Source organism: Vipera ursinii, assembly GCF_947247035.1.
Source record: "Vipera ursinii genome assembly, chromosome: 3".
In the NCBI taxonomy this organism is placed as follows: Eukaryota; Metazoa; Chordata; class Lepidosauria; order Squamata; family Viperidae; genus Vipera; species Vipera ursinii.
In genome coordinates this window covers 129,999,241-130,019,893 of record NC_139516.1, presented here as the reverse complement: position 1 = coordinate 130,019,893, position 20,653 = coordinate 129,999,241, and the positions used below count along the sequence as shown (strand labels likewise).

The following is a 20,653-nucleotide window of genomic DNA, read 5'->3' as shown; positions in this document are numbered from 1 at the left end:
CGAAGCAGCCTGCCTGCTTCTTTCCGCTGCGGAACGAAGCAGCCTGCCTGCTTCTTTCCGCTGCGGAAAGAAGCAGCCTGCCTCCCCAAACCTCCCCAAACGTCGGCAGGTCTCCGGACCTCCGCGCCCTGCCTGCCTGCTTCTTTCCGCTGTGGAAAGAAGCAGCCTGCCTGCTTCTTTCCGCTGCGGAAAGAAGCAGCCTGCCTCCCCAAACCTCCCCAAACGTCGGCAGGTCTCCGGACCTCCGCGCCCTGCCTGCCTGCTTCTTTCCGCTGCGGAAAGAAGCAGCCTGCCTGCTTCTTTCCGCTGCGGAACGAAGCAGGCAGGCTGCTTCTTTCCATAGCGGAAAGAAGCAGGCAGGCAGGGCGCGGAGGTCCGGAGACCTGCCGACGTTTGGGGAGGTTTGGGGAGGTGCGTGCGCACCTCCCCAAACCTCCCCAAACTTCGGCAGGTCTCCGGACGGCGACGGCTTGGGAGAGGTGCCAAGATGGCTTGGGAGAGGTGCCTTAATACAGGTAAGGCAGTTGTGAAATAGATTAAGTTCAAGGCTCCTTTTTGAGATTCGTGATTATCACTACAGATGGCTTTGGTTGTTCAGAACCGTTTTATCAACTCACATTGATATAGCTGTGAACATTGAGCGATGAACTCGATGAACTTGTATGAACAAAGACAGCCTTGTGACAGCCATTTACACTCTACTAATTTGGCTCACAGCACTGTATTATACAGAATGTCTCTGAAAACAATCCCAAAATATTATTAATCCAAAATAAGCCAGCTGGGCTGTTAACTGGACTAGGCCAAATACAACCATACATACAATGCTAAACCTTAGTAACTGCACTCATTGCCTATTCTTGATGACATTCAAATTTTTGCCTGAAGTTCTGGAAGTAGGTTGTCTGACAGAGCATGTGCTCCAATGAATAGCTTCCTAGAAATCGTGCTTCTAAATGAGTTGGACTTTTCTGCAGATGATATGGGACAGAGCACCTTTCAGCCTGCTTTCACTTTGGAAGCTGGGGAAATTTATTTTTATCTACTGAGCAGCCTAGGAGTTGCTTTGGAGTCTATTTAGTTTATTAAAAGAATTTTGCACTTTGCTGCTGGTTTGTTTAATCACATGCTGAGCTGGTGAGTTTATTGCATCATTATTGTTATTTTACACTTTATTTTTTAAAGATGTATATGTATATTGGAACAGAAAATTCGGGTTTCAGCAATTTAAAAAAGTAATGAACAAAATAATGGAAAAAGGAGAGGCTGTGCACTTGTTATTTTTCTCCTCCTCTTTTTTCTTGATTATTGCCTCTTTTTTTAAAAAAAATTCCACCTTTAACTCCCGGGAAAAGCACACTGCAATATAGCAGTTACATTCTGGGAATCTTGTATATGCTGATCCTTTCAATGAGTTATAACTGCCCCAACTAAATGCATGAGACACGTAGTGATCTCATTTTAGAAAATCTTCAAAACTAGATCCTTCTGGTTTGGGGAAAATCTGATAATCTTTTGGGCCTGTACAACCTTGAATTGATTATCATTTTTAAGACCAGGTTACAATGCTGGAATTGAGCCTAACCAGTGGACCATTCACAGTATCTCTCAAACTCTTTAAAGAAAACAGGACAGCAGACGTAGAAAAGTCGTTATGCTTTAGTGGACAGAAAGAAAAGACCAAAAATAAGAGGAAAGCTTTCAAACTCAAAGGTTATAAAGAATATCTATGTAGTTATAATTTTCTCATTTAAAGATACATTTACCAGAACTTGAGTAAAGAGGCCTGATGAGTAGCAACACGGAGTAGAATTATGCAAGAAAAAATTCCACTGATTGCATATTTCAACCAGCTTAAAAGCAAACGGCAGATGCAAATCTTTGGAGGTGATATGTGATTGTTATTTTGTTTTATATTTGTGCAATAATAAATATGTTGAACCACTAAAATATAACCTGCACTTCTGGAATAATTTAAAAGCATAATAAATTATTATCAACATCACCATTAAATTACTTTCATTGAGCACCAAAAAGAGAAAGAAAAATAAACAAGAAAAATAAACAACAAAGTCGTTATGCTTTAGTGGACAGAAAGAAAAGACCAAAAATAAGAGGAAAGCTTTCAAACTCAAAGGTTATAAAGAATATCTATGTAGTTATAATTTTCTCATTTAAAGATACATTTACCAGAACTTGAGTAAAGAGGCCTGATGAGTAGCAACACGGAGTAGTATTATGCAAGAAAAAATTCCACTGATTGCATATTTCAACCAGCTTAAAAGCAAACGGCAGATGCAAATCTTTGGAGGTGATATGTGATTGTTATTTTGTTTTATATTTGTGCAATAATAAATATGTTGAACCACTAAAATATAACCTGCACTTCTGGAATAATTTAAAAGCATAATAAATTATTATCAACATCACCATTAAATTACTTTCATTGAGCACCAAAAAGAGAAAGAAAAATAAACAAGAAAAATAAACAACAAAGTCGTTATGCTTTAGTGGACAGAAAGAAAAGACCAAAAATAAGAGGAAAGCTTTCAAACTCAAAGGTTATAAAGAATATCTATGTAGTTATAATTTTCTCATTTAAAGATACATTTACCAGAACTTGAGTAAAGAGGCCTGATGAGTAGCAACACGGAGTAGTATTATGCAAGAAAAAATTCCACTGATTGCATATTTCAACCAGCTTAAAAGCAAACGGCAGATGCAAATCTTTGGAGGTGATATGTGATTGTTATTTTGTTTTATATTTGTGCAATAATAAATATGTTGAACCACTAAAATATAACCTGCACTTCTGGAATAATTTAAAAGCATAATAAATTATTATCAACATCACCATTAAATTACTTTCATTGAGCACCAAAAAGAGAAAGAAAAATAAACAATGCACAAAATTATCAAGAAAGATCACTTAAAATATAGGACATATATTTACAGAAACAATATATAAGTTCTACAGGAGCATTTCAATGAGTGGTGGTCATATCTCATTGTAATGAATCTACGAATGCCAATTCATAAGTGGCAATAATGTCAACTCTGTAAACCGGAGCCATATAATTACCTTTCTACTACTGAAGAATAAGTCTTTTAGCTATAAGTAGGGCACAGAGAATTATTTGCCCAGGTGCAAATTCCGTACAATAGGTATATATTTAAAAGAATATGATCATCTGAATATAATAAATCTTGTCTCAAAGTTGAGATAATACATGAAATGACTTATTCACAAATGCAACACATATTTAACTCTGCAGAGTCATTTTATATTTGGCATTTCTCAATACACCCATAAAACATCACTGCTCTGCAAGCTGCACTGACTGCCAGTAGGCTTCCGGGTGCAAATCAAGGTCTGGTCGTCACCTATAAAACCCTTCATGGCACAGGGCCAAGCTACTTATGCAACCAGACCTAATAGAGAGGGCATGCTCTGGGTCCTTCCTATTAAACAATGTCATCTTATTCATTCATTCATTCAATCATTCAGTTTCTATAGCTGCCCATCTCAAATCAATCGTGCCATGATTGCATACAATTCAAAAATATACAGTATATACTACAATTAAAGCAACAAACATTTTAAAACAATAAAAAATTAAATTTAATAATCCAAAATAAATATACATAGCAGCTGAGATACTTAGCTGGTAACAATAAAGCCAAGAAACGGGACCCTCAATAAATTCAGAAACCCAGGATCAGGAGTTTTGAGAGCCTGACGAAAGGCTAACGGGGTTGGGGCCATTCTAATATCTAAAGGGAGGATATTCCACAGAGGTACTGTGGAACTTCAGAAATGGACCGTCTTTTACTCCCCACCAGCCAACACTTTTTAATTGACGGGTTCTGCAGCATACCCAGAACCCTCTGGAGTCATGCCTTCTTCAGTGGTAGTGCCTACCCGATGGAACAGCATCCCCTCAGGCACTTGAAGGGCACCAACCCTGTTAACCTTTTGAAAGTCATCAAAGACGACAACTTTAACATGATAATACATTCAAGCCTTTTCTATATATTGCAAGTGTAATGAAGTCCAATAAATACAAAACGTAAGGAGATGAATAAATGTTATTATTGTAAACACTGCTGTTGAGCTGCAGAAAGCAAATATTTGCATTTCAAAGGGGAAAATGATAAAAATTCAACGTTTCATCTACTACCGTATTTTCCGGCGTATAAGATGACTTTTTAACCCATGAAAATCTTCTCAAAAGTTGGGGGGGTCGTCTTATACGCCGGGTCATCTTATACGCTGGAAAAAAAAACAAATCAGTCGAGCGTCCCCGTTCTTGCAAAGCCGGGCCGCCCCGCGCAACCGAGCTATCTCCGGCACGGCTCCGGGACACGGCTGGGCGGGAGCGTCGGGCGGCTCTCCCCACGCGAAGGCGGCGCTGCCTGTCGGCTCTTGGCCCGAAGGGAGGGCCTCACGCCCGCCGGACTCACCTGTCACCAGCACTGCTCTCTCCCCTGCGGGGATGCGCTTCCGCCGGGCGGTGCTGGCCGAGATGAGCCAGCAGGCAGCCGCCGTGAGCGCGGCACTGAGGGGCAGCGGCAGGACGGCCTGGCCCAGCGCCTGCAGGACGGCCAGCAGCCCCACGTGCAGCAGCAGCCGCCGGCTCAGCAACAGGTCCGAGCACAGGAGCCGCACCGCCAGGCTGCCCAGGAAAAGCAGCCACACCGAGAGGCTGCACGCCCAGTCCAGCTCCATGAGGGGCAGGGTGGGAAGCCGGCCAGGAAGAGGGACCGAGAGCCCAGGCCGAGCGCGCCTCGGCCGACAGTGAGAGGGAAGCGGCATGAGTTCCAAAAAAGAGGCTACGGGCGGAGCTGCCCTGCCCTGCGCCCAATGGGAGAAGTTCAAGGCCTGGGGGGGAAGCAGGAGGGGCACCGGTCGTGGCGGGGTGGCGGCTGCCCTCCGGCGCTGCCTGCCGCCCGGGAAATGCTGCGCCTCGGGGGCCGGCAGAAGCGCGGGAGCAGCGGGAGGGCCGGCGGGGCCAGTCGGGCCTTCGCCTCCTCTGCGATGGACAGGGAGGGCAGGGCATGTAAGTATTTTCCGGCGTATAAGACGAAAAACCTTGAAAATCTTCTTAAAAGTCGGGGGTCATCTTATACGCCGGGTCGTCTTATACGCCGGAAAATACGGTAATTGATCTTAAGTTCCTGCTCTCATCCAGATTTTCCATGCAACAGGCTTTTATTGAACCTGATATTAAATCCTAATATTAATTTAGTTTGGGAAAAGGATCAAAAATTGAATGCCAAGATATAATATACTCTTCAAATCAATGTACATAATAGGAACAACAACTATTTAATTTTTATTATTATATTTTGATACCAACTAACTAGAGGTCTAACATATGAATATTCCAGATGAACCCAGGATGGAAAAATTTCCACTAAAGGGAATAATACTTTAATATAGATGTGCAAAATGATATAAGATCAATACCCTCTTTTCAATAGGCTGTCACATCATTTTAAAATATATCATTATAACTGAACATCTTCATTGAATTTCTGTAACACTTTACTAAATATTTAAAAAGATTTGCAGATAAATATATAGAAATTGTGAAGTCCTCGGTGCTCTCTAAGCTTCACTATTTTCTTCCAGAAATTTCATTACACAAGTAGGTAATATCTGCAGTTTTAGCTTAGTAATGTTACTGAGTTTGGTAATGAAACATCTAGAAGAAAACAACCAAGCTCAGATAATACCAAGGACCCCAAGGTACAACCCTGAGCTAGAAATATATTCTCTTCTATTGTATGGAATTCCATATAAAATATGTTCTAGGAAACATTTTAAGGGTACTAGCCTTCCCCCAAAGGGTAAAATCTAAAGACTGCTGTCTATCAAGATCTAAAGAGATTTTTTTGTGTAGGTTTACAGTTATTATCTACAAAATATCACAAGCAACAAGAATCCCCAAGTCAGTCATTATAAATATGAAGCTGAATGGAAGAGAATTAATCGACATGGTATTCTAATAGATTTGTTGAGTCTGGTCTACCTGGGAAGAGAATTATTTCAGAATTGTACTCCAGTATATTTGGAATGTGCCAAGATGGAAAAAGCTGCTTTAAAAATGGATTTGATATTTCTACAATTTCTACACTGCGGTTTCTAATTCTGGAATGCAGATCTAGGAGGTTTATGTAAAACAGAGAAGGAAGACAGCCAGAATCATCACACCTAACCTTTCCCTTAATAAAAGCAAGCTAGTACGTCTTGCACCTTCTAAACTTCAAATGCCATCCACCAGTCTGTATTTGTGAAATATCTGACAACCATTCTGTTCCTGGAAATACTTATAAACAATAAAACCACAGTGCTTATCTAGTCTCTCCTGCGTATGTGATGGCTGGGGTTAAGATGGATAAGTTCCTAACTGTGCAGGACTGATATAATAGGGCATTCATGAGAATTACACTTAATAAATTTAGTTGTTCAGATAATTCTACAAAGCCCCTAAATTATATTAAAATTTAACTTATACCTTGTTGTCCCACTCCCTCCTATCTTCCCCAATTAATTCTGGTATATCTACCATTGGTTTTCTTTTCAGCATTAAAGCTGCACCAGCCCTACCTTTTCAGGTGAGATTTCTCTACCTAATTTAAGCAACTGGAAGTGTTTGAACCTTCATTTTAACTCAGCATTTGCTCACATTCTACTTTTACCCTTGCTAAATGGGGTTTCCCCCCCCCAGATGGCATAGATTCAGGAAGCTTGGAGCAGCGTACAGAGTTGGCCTCCAGGCCCCTTGGTTCAGTAGCTGAAAGAAAGGCCAGAAAGAAAGGCTACAGTTCCAAAGCTGTAGCAAAACCTGCTTAGGTTAAAGATGACAAAATGATGATGATGATGATGATGATGATGATGATGATGATAATAGCCATCTTAATAGGAAGCTCCACATTTGGAGAACTTCAGATGCAGGGGAAGATAACAGCCAGCCTAATTACAAAAGCAAAAGCTGTGCCTAATGATAATCAATGCAATGCTGACAATTATGGAGAATGCAATCCACTAGTGAGACAGAGGAGGAAATCTAGATATCAGAAAGAGGCAAAGGGGTATGTTCTTTAGGGTTGACCAAGATTTTGTACTGATGGAGGCAAAATAGCAATGCCAGCCCTTCTCCCAGTCAAGGAAGATAATGCCCCCCAAACCAAGACATCAGTCTCAAAAAACCACTCCCCAGGCCTGGTAATAAAAATCCAATATGAACAAATTAAATAATACATGATTTGTTGCCTTTCCACGCTACTTAGAATCTGCTGCCTAAGGCAGCCTGTTTGGCTTTGTGTCATGTTAGACCCTCATGCCTGAAACAACATGCTTTTGGTATATTTCAAGCTGGTTCCATCTGACCATCTACAAACTAGCAAAAGATGATCAGCTGTGAAGAAACGATGGGTAAAATGACCCTGACTCCCAGCTACTTTTCCTTCACGAAATGGTGCAGGAAACATTGCTCTAGAGGGAGCTGTGGGAAGCAGCAGCAAAAGTGATGGTGGATAAACATTAAACACATCTCTTGTCTAATCCGCAGTCTTTCTCCTCAGAGCAGTAACAGGAAGGGCCAAGGCAGTGGCTTAAAAGGAATGATGTATAACAAACATCTAGAATATGCAAACAAAAAATATCTAAAAAATGCTCCATGATCTTAACTAAAACAGAGCCAATATGTTTGTTTGCAGAGTGCTGTGCTGTTGGCAGTTTTCACTGCTATCAGACTAAAAGTAGCAATCCCCTCAGGAAATAATGCTGACAAGTAAAAACCATGAGAGAGAAATATAGAGTTCTAACCTATGACACAAGCCTTTTGAAAATCAAGACAGCGAAAAGCAAATGAAATATGGCTAAAACAAAAAGGAATCATTATTTATAAAACACATTATTTCATGCAACTGCCTGCCTGGAGCTATACACATGGCCGTGTTGTTTAGATTACACTGGAAGTTTTTAAGAGGAGACTGGACAGTCATTTGTCTGAAATGGCATAGGGTTTCCTGCTTGAGCAGAGGGGTTGGACTAGATGACTCTTCCAACTTTCTTGATGATGATGATATATTGTCATTATTATATTAATAATACATAATAATATATCATTATATTATGACAATAGGGACATGGTGGCTCAGTGGGTTAGGGCGCTGAGCTTGTCGATCAGAAGGTCGGCAGTTTGGCGGGTCAAATCCCGAGTGCTGCATAACAGAGTGAGCGCCTGTTACTCATCCCAGCTTCTGCCAACCTAGCAGTTCGAAAGCACGTAAAAATGAAAGTAGAAAAATAGGGACCACTACGGTGGGAAGGTAACAGTGTTCCGTGCACCTTTGGCGTCTAGTCATGCTGGCCACATGACCACGGAGACATCCTCGGACAAGCGCTAGCTCTTCGGCTTTGAAACGGAGATGAATACAGGCCCCTAGAGTTGGAAACGACTAGCACGCATGTGCGGGGGAACCTTTACCTTTACCTTACATTATGATAATATCATTATCATTATATTACATATAATAATATGTTATCATTATTATTAATATATTATTATATTAATAATATATCATTAGTATCATTATCATTATATTAATATGACAATAATATATTATCATTATATTATTATTAATATGATAATGATAACAATAATATATTATCATCATTATCATTATATTATTATTAAGATAATGATGATAATGATATTATTATTCTAAAACTTTTATTCATAAAACATGAAACTCGGTCAACTGAACACTCAAATTGACTGGTACTAATGGTTGACACGGGTTGCCGCCAGCATCCTAGGTATCAACCAGGTATCTCTTTTTAAAAAATTATCATTATTGTTGTTGTTGTTGTTGTTATATTCAACAGAGACTTCAGACACTGATTTAGAAGAGGTCAATTAATGGGTTAATGATCACCATACTGGACTTCACCTCTTGCCATCCACATTTTAAACTGAGAGTCTTTAACTGTTGTAGGAAAGCTGCAGATTCCAAAGAGGTAAATGTGCTGCATCAGGAGAAGAAATGATTGAGACAAAGAAATCTTTGTAGGTGTTCACCATTAGAGCAGTGACAGCTATCAGATACATAGGCATGACACATTATCTTTCTGCAAACTGCAACCCCCATTTAATAGAAATTCCTTTTCTTCAGTAGCAAGAGGAAAGAGAAAGCAGCAATGGCACCAGGAGAGAGGCCAATTTGCTCCTATCAGCTGTACCTTAGCATGGTAAAAACCTCTACCATGGATATGCTCAAGGAGGGTACACTAGAGAGGGAGGGATCCCTGAGAATATAGAATACTTCCTTTCCCTTTCAATTTCCTGGAGTATGACTATATCAGCAAATATCATCAGTATTCTGGTACAATTTCTGATGCAGTTCAACTGCAAAATAATTATTAGTCTTGTAACCTACTCTGTGAACCCACATGGCTATACAGAGATCAAGGTGTTAATATCTTGCTGAAATATTTTTGTAGAAATCTAATTATTTGATTAAAAAGTAAACCATTAAGTAGTATAATACAGCAAAGCATTGTTAAGTAGCCAAATCAACATCGTTGTCGTTTATCTACAGTAAGAATATGTATAAGCAACTGTTGCAGGAACATTTATTTTATTTATACCATCTTTGGAATATTTCTCATGTAGACATTTTAAAGGCACAACAGAATATTTTTCAAGAAAAATCCCAAATGAATATGCTAATGAGATTATGGCACCTCTAAGAAGAAATAATGGGGAAATGTGCTAACAACTCAGTAAACCTAAAGTGTTCTCAACTTTAACCAAGCTCCAAAATTACAAGTAGGCCCTACTGGAGGGAAAATAAATTTGCAAAAAAATGTGCAGGTACTACTTAATTTTCCCTTGCAAGTTCTTCCCCCCTCTGTTGCCATGGCATTGAACAAACACATCATTGAATTAAAATGTTGGGTAACACAACATTTAAGAAATCACAAGCTCTTTGGTATATTTGTAACACTGAGTTATCTGACTATGTTCTTACATACTGTAATTGGAAAGTCTTCCCATTTGTCGAAGCCTCAGGTAAATGGTGTTTGCTGTTGCTGTCACTGTTTTAAATGTTTCTTCCTGTTTTCAGCCCCAACTAATTCGTCAACTTCCAAAACAAATTTTCAATAGATGAGTAAAAAAATCTCTAACTTGATCAAATTTTGTGAATAGAAAACATGTGATGGAAATTTTCATAAATGCTAACTGAACTGAACAGATTAGAATGATAAACAATCAATCAAAAGCAAATTAAAAGTTTTAGTATTGCATCTGTTAAACATTTTGCTAAAAATGAGTCCTTCTAACCTTCAGACCTTCCCTAAAAACCCTGATATAAAAGGGCCTTGACTTTGACATACAATATAATTTATAAAGAAATCAATGATGTATCTAACACTCTCTTCTAAGTTAGACCTCTACTATTGTTGGTGCAAATGCTCATCTATTACAAGACCAAAGAACTTGAATCTTCCAAACCAATACCAATGCCCACTGATACTAACATGGGCAAACTAATAATAATAGTGTTTCCTGTATGTCAAAAGGCCCAGATACAGTTGCAAGAAAAAGTATGTGAACCCTTTGGGATTATGTGGTTTTTTGCATGAATTGGCTATAAAATGCGCTCTAAACGTCATGTAAGTCACAACAATAGAAAAACACAATCTGCTTAAAATAATACTACACAAACATTAGCTGTTGCCATGTTTTAATTGAAGATAAGATGGAAACATTCACAGTGCAGGGTGGAAAAAGTATGTGAACCTTTGGACTTAATAGCTGGTTGACCCTCCTTTGGCAGCAATAACCTCAACCAAAAAAAAGAGCCTTGGTGGAGCAGTGGGCTAATGCCTCCTTAAGTAACACCAGCTGCCTGCAATTAGTGCAGGTTCGCATCCCACCAGGCTCAGGGTTGACTCAGCCTTCCATCCTTCCGAGGTAGGTAAAATGAGGACCCAGATTGTTGGGGGCAATTAAGCTGACTTTGTAATAATGCCGCTTGGGGGGTGTATGAAAGCCCTAATAAGCAGGCATATACATAGAATGAAGGCTACTGCTAAGCTTGTAAGCCGCCCTGAGTCTTCGGAGAAGGGCGGGATATAAATGGAATTAAAACAAAACAAAACAAACGTTTCCTGTAGTTGCAGATCAGACCTGCACAATGATCTGGAGTAATTTTGGACCACTCCTCTGCACAAAACTGTTTCAGTGTAGCAATATTCTTGGGATGTCTGGTGTGAATCGCTCTCTTAAGGTCATGCCACAGCATTTCAATTGGGTTGAGGTCAGGACTCTGACTGGGCCACTCCAGAAGGCGTATTCTGTTCTGTTGAAGCCATTGTTTTGTTGAATTACTTGTATGCTTTGGGTCATTGTCCTGTTGCATCACCCATCCTCTGCGGAGCTTCAGTTGGCGGACAGATGGTCGTACGTTTTCCTGCAAAATGTTCTGATAAACTCTGGAATTCATTTTCCCATCAATGACAACAATCCGTCCAGGCCCTGAGGCAGCAAAGCAGCCCCAAACTGTGATGCTCCCTCCGCCATGTTTTACAGTGGGGATGAGGTTTTGATGTTGGTGTGCTGTGCCTTTTTTTCTCCACACATAGTGTTGTGTGTTTTTCCCAAACAACTCAATTTTGGTTTCATCTGTCCACGTTTGAAGTTTGCAAAAGAGCACCTGGATGTTCCACAGCACTACTGGCAAAATATACTGTGGACAGATAAAACCAAAATTGAGTTGTTTGGGAAAAACACACAACACGATTGAAATGCTGTGGCATGACCTTAAGAGAGCGATTCACACCAGACATCCCAAGAATATTGCTACACTGAAACAGTTTTATGCAGAGGAGTGGTCCAAAATTACTCCAGATCGTTGTGCAGGTCTGATCTGCAACTACAGGAAACGTTTGGTTGAGGTTATTGCTGCCAAAGGAGGGTCAACCAGTTATTAAGTCCAAAGGTTCACATACTTTTTCCACCCTGCACTGTGAATGTTTCCATCTTATCTTCAATTAAAACATGACAACAGCTAATGTTTGTGTAGTATTATTTTAAGCAGACTGTGTTTTTCTATTGTTGTGACTTACATGACGTTTAGAGCGCATTTTATGGCCACTTCATGCAAAAAACCACATAATCCCAAAGGGTTCAAATACTTTTTCTTGCAACTGTATAAAAACGCCTACTAATTCAGGTAGAGGATTCAGCCACATCATTTAAATAGTTCTGGGATACATATAAAAAGAGCAATAGCTCTGTTCTGGCATTTGTCCCAATCTATGGCATTTAGAAGAAACCTACCACAAACATGGTGTTTCTATTTATCCTTGATGGCTTAAAGCAGGGGTCTTCAAAATTGGCCTTTTATGACTTGTGGACTTCAACTCCAAGAATTCCTCAGCCAATGTGCCTGGTTGAGGAATTCTGGGAGTTAAAGTCCACAAGTCATAAAAGGGCCAAGTTCGAAGACCCCTGGCTTAAAGTATTTGCATAATCCTTAAGCAAGTCTGAAATAATGCACACAAACACCCAATGCTCCAGCATTCATTTGCATAATTAAAGTTAAGTTTTTATTTACTTATGTCACAAATGGACCCAGGTTAGGTAAAAGAAGCAGATATCCTAGGAGGTTATGACAGCCACTAGAAGAAAGAGCTTTCAAAGATGAAAGAAAGGTTGTGGTAAAGACTTATGATTAAACAAAATGTCTACAAAGAGACCGCAGTGTTTCTGCTAAAAAAGAATGAATGTAGCCGAACTAGAAAAATGGCTCATTTCCTAATGTCCACAGTAGTTTGGATCAATCAATGTAAGAAAACAATCTCTTTTTCTATCCAAGGCCTAATGCCATATGTATCAATTGCAACCCTTTATTATCAGAAGGCTCTACTACAACAAAGTGTACCATTACTATTCAGCAAGTACAAGCATGGCAAATTAAATGTAATCCAGCGACCTAGTTGCACATTAACACAGGAAGGTTTCATTTCTCTATTTTAGGGAAGGCAAAATCTTGGAACTCCTGCAATGAGAATAGACCAGTTTTGTTACCATATTATTCCAAATGACAAAATAAAATATTTTCGGATTTACAAGGAAACAATCCTTAAAACAACAACTAATAATCTAAATTTATTTTGTTGTTACAAACAAGCCTTTTTTTGTCATAGAACGCTCAGAACGGAGTTCCGGCACCTTTTTTAGATGGAACCTTGTAGGGTACGCAAGGCAGGTTGTATGACATGTGTGGGTTCCGGCACCTTTTTCTTTTACAAAAAAAGCACTGGTTACAAGACTTCCATCTCCCTAATTACATTCTACACCAACAATTTCCCCTAGGTCAGGGGTCCCTAACACCCAGGCTGTGGCCCACTATCAGACCGTGACCTGTTCAGAACTGGGCCGCGGAAGCGGCAGGCAAGCTTGCATGCACACATAGCTCTACATGTGCGTGCAGTGGGCATGCAGACGGAACCATCCCCTCTCCCCCCACAACAGAGCTAATGAAAAGTTGCACAATACATGAGTATGTTTTTAAAAATTACATATACTGGTACATTGGCCCACCCCATATAGAAATAAAATAAAAGCCTGATTAGGCATGCTTCAGATGTATGCACTATCTTCCAAATTTCTTCAGCCAGGATGACTACTGCTGAGAATCTTTGGTCTACGCATCTGGAAGGTATCTAGACCAAATAAGGCTAAATCTTTGAAAAAAATGCTACAAGTAAAAAAAAATAACAGTGGCAAATGATAACTATTATAAGACTGCAAACCATCTAAACCCCATCTATTTGGCCATTTCAGTCGTGCAGGATCTTTCCTTTGTATTTGAAACAGAACAGCAAACCTTTTTTGCTCTTCTAATGATAAGCAAGCTACAGATAGTCCTCAACTTATGGTCAGTGCTGAATGAAGAGAATGATGATTAGTCCCTGAAGTTATAGCCACTGTAGCAATTCTTGTGGTCATGTGATCAAAATTTGGGCACTTGGCAGTCTGCCTGCACTTTCAACTGCCCTACCCGCCTATATCTTGCCTTTGGGCCTTCTGCATTCCCTGATCCTTGCTGCCCTACCTGACCTTCACTGTCTTCTTGTTCCCCAATCTGGCCCTTCGCAAGGCAGCTGCTGGCTACGTGAGACTTTCCTCCCTGGGTCGCACAAAGCAATTTCCTTGCAAGATCCGGGAACATGATTTCATGTGACCAGCATCTGCCTTGTGAAGGGCCAGACTGGACATGCTTCATCAGCTGGGGGAGCAAGAAGACAGCAAAGGTCAGCTGCAGTAGTGCAGTACAAATAATCAGGGGGCTCAGGCTGTGAGTTGGGGCAGATGACCCTACTCCAGGGCTGGGCTGGGCTGGGCCAGCTGTGGCTTCCTGAGGTAGTAAGAAATCCCTTTTGTGCTACGCTACCAGGTCAGTCTGGGACTGGGTGTCATGCTAGGCTTTGCACTGCAGCTCAGGGGCTTCTGGCAGAATGCACCAAGAAGCCTCTTTGCGCCAGGCTGGATCTAAGCCTCTTCCTGGGATGCAGCTCAGGGGCTTGCAGGTCCAGAGATATGATAAGCCCAGAAGTCCCAGAGTGGCAGTGCTTTTTTTAAAATTTATTAACCAAAAGTATAGAACACAGAACATCAGAGTTGGAAGGGACTTTGGAGGTCTTCCGGTCCAACTCCCTGTCCAGGCAAGAGACCCTATACCTCGTCTGAAATGTCTGAAAATTGTCTGAAAATATACCTGCCCATCTTACCATTCTTGGGAAGTGCACATCAGATAAAATTGTATTCTTTCTCCAGCCTCACTGTGCTCACACACAAGTGCGCACACGTGCGCACACACACACACACACACTCTTTCTTGGGCCTCCCTGAGCTCATGCTGTTCTGTATAATCCCCAACTCGCACACAACCAGTGCCAGCCTCCCCCGTCTCCCTGTGACACCCCCATGCCCCTTACCTGGGATTCCCTCCACTTTCCACTTAATGACCCACATATCTGGACTTACAATGCCAACTGAGACTGCCATGATTGTCCTCACTGGACATCACACTTTACGACTTCATTGCTTAGTGATGGGAAATTCCAGTCCCAACTGTGGTCATAATTTGAGGACAACCTGTAGCACAAAAGACATCACCTGATTCATTATCAGTTAGTGACTGGATTCCCACTTCGAGCTAGGCCATGGCTTAACTGAATAAATCATACTTCTGTGAATTCACAAGGTCGCAGTTTGTTGAATAAGTGGATTCACATATTCTATCTTATAAAATTATTCTAACTTTGCAAATTATTTAAATGCTGTGATGTATAAAGTTTGCAAGCTACAATGACAGAGTTTAAACAATACACTAAGTAAAAAACTCTGGGAATTGTATATACATGTTTGTATAACTTAATATACTCAGCACTATGCGTGACTATATCTAGCATGCTCTGGCAGCTAATTGAGTCTATTGTGAATATCTCATCCTATTCACAGTGGCTCCCACATGGATATCCAGGGGCAGGGAAGAGGCAAGTGATTGAAGGTGTATTCTGATGCAAACCCTGCTCTACTTGCATCACAATACTGTACACAAGTATGAAAGGGTTGGAGTTTATACTGTGATATACAACCCCGATTTCATCCTTTTGGTGAGTTATTGTGGATGCCTCTGGATTGCCATTTCCAAATGGCTGTATCATCGACACGTTTCCAAATGCCTTGACTGCTTTTCACCAAACTGGTCTAGTCTCTCCCCCAACATTGTCTCTGCAATAAATCCTGCTGAAACCCAAAAGCCCAAACCCCAAAATTCAACAGGTAATAAGTGACTAGTTCACATATTTTTTATCTGGAACTGAGTTCTGCCTTCTATATTCTTGCCTTGTTTGACTTGGCATTATTTTTATATTTAAGAGATTTGAATTTATTATTGTAATAAAGGAATATGTCATCAAAACGTCCTCCACATACAAGACTGCAGAGTTGCACAGCTTTAGGGGGAGGCACAAATTTTCTTAACTTCTGTATTTTTAGACTCTGGGCAGGAAAATCCAAACTGCAATGCTTTCTATTTTTTTTCCTCCAAATCCTGGATAGCAGGCAGAGGTCTTTGATAACAAGGTTAAGAAGTCATCATCTGGACAAAGTAAAGCATGTCAGTGAGTTCAATTGCTTGGAAGCAGCCTATTGTAAAAATCCTTAAATAGGAATCTGGCAGGCTTTGTACCTTACTTGGCTATGTCTAAGGGCTCCAGACTCTGAAATTATTACTCGGGACTTTGTTATAGGTGGAAAACTTACAACATGACTCAGCAAGGCTAATTACTTTATTGCAGTCTTGGGGGGGGGGGGAAGTCATATACTGTACAACAGAATACATCTACTGCAGTGGCTAGCAATCATAGCTTATATATAGATCTACAATTCAGGGTTTCAGTCTTAGGCTTCTTCTTCCCATCTTTCTAAGTCAACAGATATTTTGCATCTCTCTTCATGTTCCTGGAAGGCACCTAAGTGTGTTAAGAATTCACTTGAGCTCAGGAACTGTCTCACGAAATTCTCTATCAGGATCCATGGAAAGAGGGGTCCACCAGAAAAAAAAATAATTATTCCCCTCCCCCAATTATTTTCTGGTTTCTCTCCACACAAAAGTGTTCATTATACAAAGTTCAGTGGGATTTAATCCAGGTAAATGGCTGTTGGTTACATATTCTTATTTAATTGCTACTGTGTACTGATGAAATTATCAAGCAGAAAAGTAATAATTGTAAATGCAATACATGCTTTATATAATGAACAAGATAAAACAAATAAGGTGGAATTTAATTCAGTACCGGGCGTGAAGAAGACCTGAAAAAAAGAAGGAAGGCAAGATACATAGTCCTCATTTTTGCACGTATTCCTCCTGGTGAAAGCAGAAATTACCTCAGTTTCATATCTCAAGATTTAAATACATGCCAAGATAAAATACAGTAATCTTATTCTCCTACTGCAGTCATGTTTAGAGAAGTCCTTAGTTAAGACAGTAACTTGGTAATTAGGCGCAATATCACATGACTGCCATTTGCAATCTCCTGTTGATTTCACCATATTAATGTTGTCAAAGGCTGGTTGCAAATGGTGATCACATGACCATGGGACACTGCAACTGTCATAATTGTGAGTTGATTGCCAAGTGCCCAAATCACAATCACATAATCATGGGGATGCTGCAATGGTTGCAACTTTGAGAATCGTAAGTCTCCTTATTCAGCAGCATAACTTCAAATGTCACTAAATGAATCTTTATTAATCAAGGACTACTTTTTTTAAAAAAAATATTCCCCAGCAAATAATTTCACAGGGACATGTTAAGAACTAGACCTTTGATCAGGTTAGACAGAAAAACACTGACAGTTTAAATTGATATTAAAATTTTATTAGCTGGGAACTTCAAAATAGATTGGGAATCATATACTTCCATTAAAATCAGCCAATAAGTAATTTTTAATTATTAAGTTCCAGGAAAAAGGAAAGATAATATAAAATAAAAAGGAAGTTTGCTTATTTGTATGCATTTATTGAAACTCCTAAGTAGAAGAAACTACATATAAAGATGTTTATTGAGATCATTCCAACTCTCTTCCGTTTCAATTAAGATTTCAGCTGACTCAGGAATTCTGAGAGTTGAAGTCCATGAGTCATAAAAGAGCCGAGGTTGCCTACCCCTGGGATAGAGGATATAGGGGAAAGAATAATAGGAAGCATTAGTAGCCATTCATCTTCCAAATTAGTACTTCAAGAAGATCCACTTTGGAGCTATACCTAAGTAGGGCTGCCAATAAAGGGCTATCCATCCTAGTTAGTATTTGCCAATAAGTATTCAGAATTTTGCATATTTTAGTTAGTTATGTTGCCCTTTCCAATTTACCAATACACAAAGGTAAAAACAATGTAATTCTCCAGCACACTATCAAAATTTAAATATTTTTTACTATCATGAACTTGACATGTATCTTAAACCAAGATAATGATCTAGAGTAATTTCATGAACAAAACAGCAAGTAAACTCAGGTAGAGTATAAACTAACAGCACTGTACCAGAAAACATTTGGCTCTCTAAATATTGCTGAACTACTACTAACAGAACTTCAGCCAGTACAGCAAGTGATGAGCAACACTAAGATCTGTTGTTGTGATCCACGTTCTCTGCCCTTGCTGTAAGTAATCCAACATTCTGATTAATTGAGCTGACAATGTGGAATCCATTTATTGCATTTATATTTTATCAGTGTACAGATAGTAAAATATACATTTAAATCACAGCTGTGTTAAGCACAGTTCATCTTTGAAAGGAGACACCCTGGTTGGATGCAAGTATTGAGAGAACACAATTTGCTCTCCTTTATCACACTGACAATAGTTAAAGGTTGGCACCCAATGCAGGAGTTCAGAAGCAGACAAGCACCTCCAAAGTCACAAATCTTGACTGCAGCATGCCAGTACAAGCTAGTCCCCAAGCAAGCTGATCAATTAATTCTATGTCTTAGTTTGCCAGTAGAAACTAACAGGTGTGGCCAATCTTAAAGCAACAACACACTTTCCACCAGCTCTAGCAAGGCAGGCCTTGCTCCTAAGATCTCTGAACAGTTTTTATCTCCATCTCCAAATGCCCTTCCAAAGGTCATTTAATGGCATCTTCAGTCACTCAAGGACAGATTAATTGAAGCAGCAGGAATTGGAGCCCTTCCCTTTTCCTATCACGTTATCAGTAATTTGCAGCACTACTCAGCTTTCTATTCTGGGGGAGACAAATACGATCCATATGTGAACATGTAAGAAATTCCAGGATCTTTAATGGTAACTAATTCTCTCGAAGAACTGAGGAAGAGATACGTGTGAAGAAATTAATAACCGAGGCTGTGAATCTCTCTCTATTTATTGGGGAGGGGGGGGGGAAATAAGTGCCAAGGAAACAAAAGGTGAGCTGTGAATGAGTTTGAAAGGAGAAAAAAAAATTAAGAAAACCTTGAGCAATTCCCATAATTAACGGAGGGCCTGGGCCTAATATTCCCTGCCCCCAGCCAGATGGGTCAATCAATCAAGCTCGGGCGTTCCAATAAACGAACACAGGTGTAAATCATTTAAATCGAACTGCAGGCAACTTCATTTCCCCTGCACGCTTGCAGGCAGCTTTTCGGGTTCGTCTGGCATTACATCAAGATTGCTTCGAAATAACACAACGGTAGCTGAACCCTGGGGAGCCTCCCCTAAAACGACAATATAACGAACCGTACGCGAGCAGGTTTAGCTAGCCCAGGGGTAGGCAACCTCGGCTCTTTTATGACTCATGGACTTCAACTCCCAGAATTCCTGAGCCAGCGTAGCTGGCTCAGGAATTCTGGGAGTTGAAGTCCATGAGTCATAAAAGAGCCGAGGTTGCCTACCCCTGACCTAGCCGTAATAAATTCCACCACGACCCCCCCCCCATTGCTATGGGTCTTATTATTTTCTCTTCCGCAGCTTTTTTCCTTTTTCTTTTTTAACATTCCGCGGCGTTTTTGCAATAAGTCAAATCCTATGAGGTCCAACCCCTCCGGTCCGTCCTCCGCCTGACTGACACTCAAAACTAATCGAGCCGGCGTTTTTTTTTCTTCTTTTTTTTTTTGTTGTTGCCACCCGGCTGCGAATCTGATTCTCCCGGGCGGGTGGGGTGGGGGGGGGTAAGGTAAAAAAAAAAATTAAAAAAAGGGAGCTCGTTGTGGCGTTTTGTCATCACTCGGCATGAGGGAGCCTAAAAATAAGACTGGCACGAAGCAACCACTTTTGGGCAACCTTGCAACTCTTTCCATCGCTCCGCGGTTAGTTTCCCCGGCTAAAAGATGTTAAATCTCACGAACGATACAAGTTCCCTATCTATCTATCTATCTATCTATATTTTATTTATTTATTTATTTATTTATTTATTTAAAAAAAGGCAGGGGCACAGCTTTTGTTTCTGTTTTGTTTTTTTTTACCTGTTCCCCGAAGTCGATGGCGATATTGGTGATGCCCAAAGGGACCAAGAAACGAATGAGAGGCCAATAGTTGGTGAGCGCCGGAAATTTCACCATAGTCCCAGCCTGTGCAGCGACCCCAAACACATCTGCCGGAGGCGGGAAGCGACCAGGTGGGAAGCCAAGGAGACGAAGGCGAAGGGCCGGAAGAAAAGCGATGCTGCTTTAAAAAAAAAAAAAAAAAAACGAGGCTTGCCGGCTTCTTTCTCCCCCCCCCCCCCGGCGAGGCTTGCGAAAGGCGGCAGCGGCCAGCAAGCGGCTCCACTCGCGTCTGCCTCCTTTCTGGTCTGGTGCGACGGAGCGGTTGCGTTGCTCCCTTTAGCGAGAAATCCCAAACATCAAGTCCATCCCTGTCGCCGCCGCAGCTCCTGCCCTCCTCCCACACAATAATCTGCCGCTGGTGGAAAAAAAAAAAAGGAGGAGGAGGAGGAGGGACGCCGGCGGCACCATTACCTCCGCCGCCAGAAATATCGCCGGGCGCTTTTTCCATTATCAAAACCTTCAAGGGGAAGGGGGGGGAAAAAAGGAGGGGAAAAAAACAACAACAACACCGCCCAACCATCC

The 20,653-nt window shown here is 40.7% G+C and overlaps 1 protein-coding gene across 1 annotated transcript in view; it reads right to left on the bottom strand.

Moving 5' to 3' along the window:
- Positions 1-20,417, bottom strand: part of ANKH (ANKH inorganic pyrophosphate transport regulator) — a 112,247-nt gene extending 91,830 nt beyond the window's left edge. Inside the window, exon 1 of the mRNA XM_083358366.1 lies at positions 20,051-20,417. Coding sequence (XP_083214492.1) covers positions 20,051-20,146 — 96 coding nt within the window. The 5' untranslated portion in view covers positions 20,147-20,417. The remainder of the gene's footprint in view (positions 1-20,050) is intronic.
- Positions 20,418-20,653: the final 236 nt, after the last annotated feature.